Source organism: Ruditapes philippinarum, unplaced genomic scaffold, assembly GCF_026571515.1.
Source record: "Ruditapes philippinarum isolate M1 unplaced genomic scaffold, ASM2657151v2 ctg12257_1_1_1_1, whole genome shotgun sequence".
Taxonomy (NCBI): Eukaryota; Metazoa; Mollusca; class Bivalvia; order Venerida; family Veneridae; genus Ruditapes; species Ruditapes philippinarum.
The window spans coordinates 24888-28583 of NW_026864234.1; the positions used below are offsets into that span (position 1 = coordinate 24888).

A 3696-nucleotide genomic window follows, 5' to 3' on the forward strand; every position below is an offset into this window, starting at 1 on the left:
GAAGGTAGAGCTGGAGACGCTTTACAGTGTTATTTGATGTCACTCAATATAAGGGGGAGAAATAATGCTGCAAAGATTCATATAACCACACTCCTATCTGTATTGATAAATACAAGGATATAAAAGGTATGACAAAAATGTGAAAAAGCAGGACAGTAAGAAAGAAATGAACAAGCTATAACTTATATTCCTGCAAAACCTTTTTTCAAATGATGTGATCCAAGCTATCCATACCAGCAATATCAACTTTTATTTTACCCTTAACCTAAACCTAAAACATTGACCTTTAAAATCAAGTGCTTTGACGCGTGAAGTTTGAAGTCTGGAGGTGGAATGACTTCTATCTATCTAGGAGGCATAAATATTTTTAGAGTTTTTGAAAATCAGGCCATAAAATCACCAAGAATTTGGCGTGCATAGGAATTTACTCAAGTTACATTCATGGAAAATTGTTTAATTGAGAATAAAACCTTTAGTCTTAAAAGCATAAGCATAACATCATTTGGATATAACAACACAATAAAACGGTGTTGATATTTCCTGTTTAGCTTGAAAAATAGATCCTATATCTTGTGTAAGTTTATGTACTGTATCCTTGGTAATGAGTAACTGACCTTTATTACTATCTAACTCAACTTTTGTGTTACTAAGTTCATCTTTCATGGTTGATAACTCCTCCTCTCTTTCTTCCAGATCCCTCTACACGTTATATCATTCATAATTAATTTTTTCAGGTTTTATATATAAGAAACCCCTATATAAATGTTGTTTTTAGTAAATATAACCTTAGTCGCCTATTGCAAAACAATCATTTATATAAGGATATATACCCTGACAGGAAAACATTTATATTATTAGTTATAACGATCGTTGACAGGTTATATGGCCCCTTTATAAATGGCTATTTGTAAATATAACCCAAGCCATTTGGCAAGGATTATATTGCAAACAGCCGTTTATAGTCGGCCATATAACCTGTCAACAATTCATGAATCGACAGCAGCGGTGTATATAAAACTATATAAACGTTACGATTATCCAATGAAAAATGACGTTACAAACGCGCAGTATTTTAAAAGGCAATATAACCTGACAGGAATATATAATAACAAAAGGAATATTTATATTGATAATCAGTGCTAGAGATTATGTCAAATCATTTCATTTGTATTTGTTTCAAAATTGTTACTAACCAAACCAGTTATTGAAGTTTTATAGAAGGCATGGCATGCTGATTCAATTCTTAAATATTTCTGAAAACTTTTTAATTCTCAATTTATACAGTCAACTATACCATGGTATGTTGTAATTTCTCTGTTGCTTATACAACATCAAGTGTACTTGATGATAATGTAACTAAACTTTTAACTAAGTGTTTATTGTACTATCACTGCAAGTTTTATAGTTGTATGTATTATTAACTAGAAACTAATTTCATGATTTAAAAAATTTTCTTATAAAACTGTTAATTGTCAGCATTATTAACTATAAATAAAACAATTATATTTCATGATTGTGTTTGAATTTTGCCTATTATTTAAATAACTTAATCTAACAAAACATTTGACTAAATTATTCCTTTTTTGAACATTAATAATCAATTAAGATATATTATGCTCAAATTTGAAATATTTGAAAATATTGAAAATTTCTATGTGACAAAAAGTAGATACAGTGTATATGTTATATATCAAACTCTATACACTATAAGACCTCAACATGAATATGAAGTGCCATTAAAAGCCTGGCACTGTTTCAATTATAAAAAGACCAACTAAATTTGACCTTCAATAGGAAATGCAGCTTCCCATACATAGTTTGTACATTCTTTTATTCAAATAAGACATATTCAGTAATATTTCATAGATTCAATAATTTCTTTTACTCAAAGATGAGCATAAAATATGTATAAGTTAAGTTTTACATCCCACCAAAACTGTAAAGGACAGGGCTGCAGATAACATGCGTATTTGCGTTATTACCCAATCAAAATGTCTAAAAACCCAATAGAAATAATAACTAAGGTTAAGAAAAAGTAAATGAATTCTTATTTATGCAAACTACATTTGAACTGGTGCGTAATGACGTGTGTTATTTCTTAACGCTTACATTAGGCAGATCATACTGTTTCAGACTGTTTTAATCTTTAAATTATATCAGGCAGCTTAGAAATCTCCTAGGCCAATAAACCATTAAGCAAAATAGTAAGTAGCTTTTTTATAAACATACAAAACCTACAAGTCTACAATGAAGGTCAGAAATTTTGGGTAAATACATGAACTCGTGCTTTATAACCCAAATTGGCTAGAGGGGGTAGGGTAAAAAATACAGAAATAACTAAAAGAAAAAAGAAAAAAAATCAATAGATCACAAAACAAGGGGTAATTACCCAATATACACAAAATGCTATCTGTAGCCCTGAAAGGTCACACGGTGACCTTCCAGCAGGTGGAGAAAGACCTCACGTGCCCCTTCATGCCTTATTTCAGGCACAAACATGCACCTGAGAAGAAAATAACAAGAGGGCCATGATGGCCCTGAGTCGCTCACTAGAAACAACTGTTTTTCAGTGTTATTTTTCAAAGAACTTGCTGAAAGACCAGTCCAGCTCAACTTTTACTTGCCCTTCTAATTATTGAAATATTTTGCCCTAATATTTTGGAGGCTTTGTTAGAAATATCTATGTTGCAAGTGTGTACCCATGAGACTATGTAGAATAAAATAATGCAGAATAAATCAACTTATGTTATTCCTATTATTCCATTAAAGGAATTCCTGGGTTGAACGGGCGCTGTGGACTGGGGCATTATCGTCTTGAAAAATAAAGCCCCCAGTTGAAAAATGACGTGCGATAACTGGCCACAAGTTGTCGTCGAGGATAGATTAATATTTTTCAGCATTTATTTTGCCATCTACGGCTGTTAAAGTTCCAACCCCGTACCAGGTAATGCACCCCCATATCATTAGTTCGAAGCATGGCTTGACGCGTCGAGTACCGGCCAGGTCTGGTCTCCACCCCTTGCCTCTTTTTCTCCAGATATATATCCGAGAATCTTTCCCAACAACAATTTTTGACTCATCAGAGAATATTACTATCTTCCATTGACCTTCAACAGTAAGTTTCCTCTTTTCTCGGCACCATGACAACCGTTTCCTACGATTTACCTCCCGGATAGTCAGTTTCTTCCTTGCTACTCGTCGCCTAAATCCATGCTTATGTAAATGAAATTGTAATGTCCTTTTAGCTAGTGGCCTGTCTCTGTTTTCATTAAATTTAGTCGTTATATCTTGTAAACTGTCTCTCCTATTACTTTTAACTAACCTTTCTAACCTCCTATACTCCCTTGCTGTCACAGTTGGTTTTCTACTACTTCTTGGAATATTTTCTATAGAATCTCTGTGCTCAATTCGCTTCTTTAAACTTCCAACCATCGATCTAGGCACATTTAAAGTAGTTGATACAAAATCAATTGTTTTACCTTCTTCAAATAATTTTTCAGCAATTTTTTTTTACCTCGGGCGTTAATTCTTTTCCCTTTCGCCCCATGTTTAATTTTCGTTCTTTAGATTTACTTAAACGCGGTATGCCTAAAATACGAAAGTGACATTTTTGACGAAAGTGAGCGAAAGTGACTTTTAAAATTTGAATTGTACAGTTTTAATAGAATTTTACGGTGAATTTTCTGTTTGTAGACG

The 3696-nt window shown here is 32.7% G+C and overlaps 1 protein-coding gene across 1 annotated transcript; it reads right to left on the bottom strand.

Annotated features, from left to right (window-relative positions):
- Positions 1-498: 498 nt before the first annotated feature.
- LOC132724940 (uncharacterized) lies at positions 499-3432 on the bottom strand. Its single transcript, XM_060709924.1, has 2 exons — positions 2917-3432; positions 499-699 (listed from the first exon to the last, which is right to left on the bottom strand). Exons 1-2 carry the CDS (start codon positions 3430-3432, stop codon positions 499-501), a joined length of 717 nt encoding a protein of 238 aa, XP_060565907.1.
- Between the last annotated feature and the right edge of the window lie 264 nt (positions 3433-3696).

Coding starts and splice junctions, on each gene's coding strand:
- LOC132724940 (XM_060709924.1), bottom strand. CDS start 3,432: ATGGTTGGAAGTTTAAAGAAGCGAATTGAGCACAGAGATTCTATAGAA. Junction 700..2,916: donor GGGTTGGAACTTTAACAGCC/GTAGATGGCAAA, acceptor TATAACGTGTAG/AGGGATCTGGAAGAAAGAGA.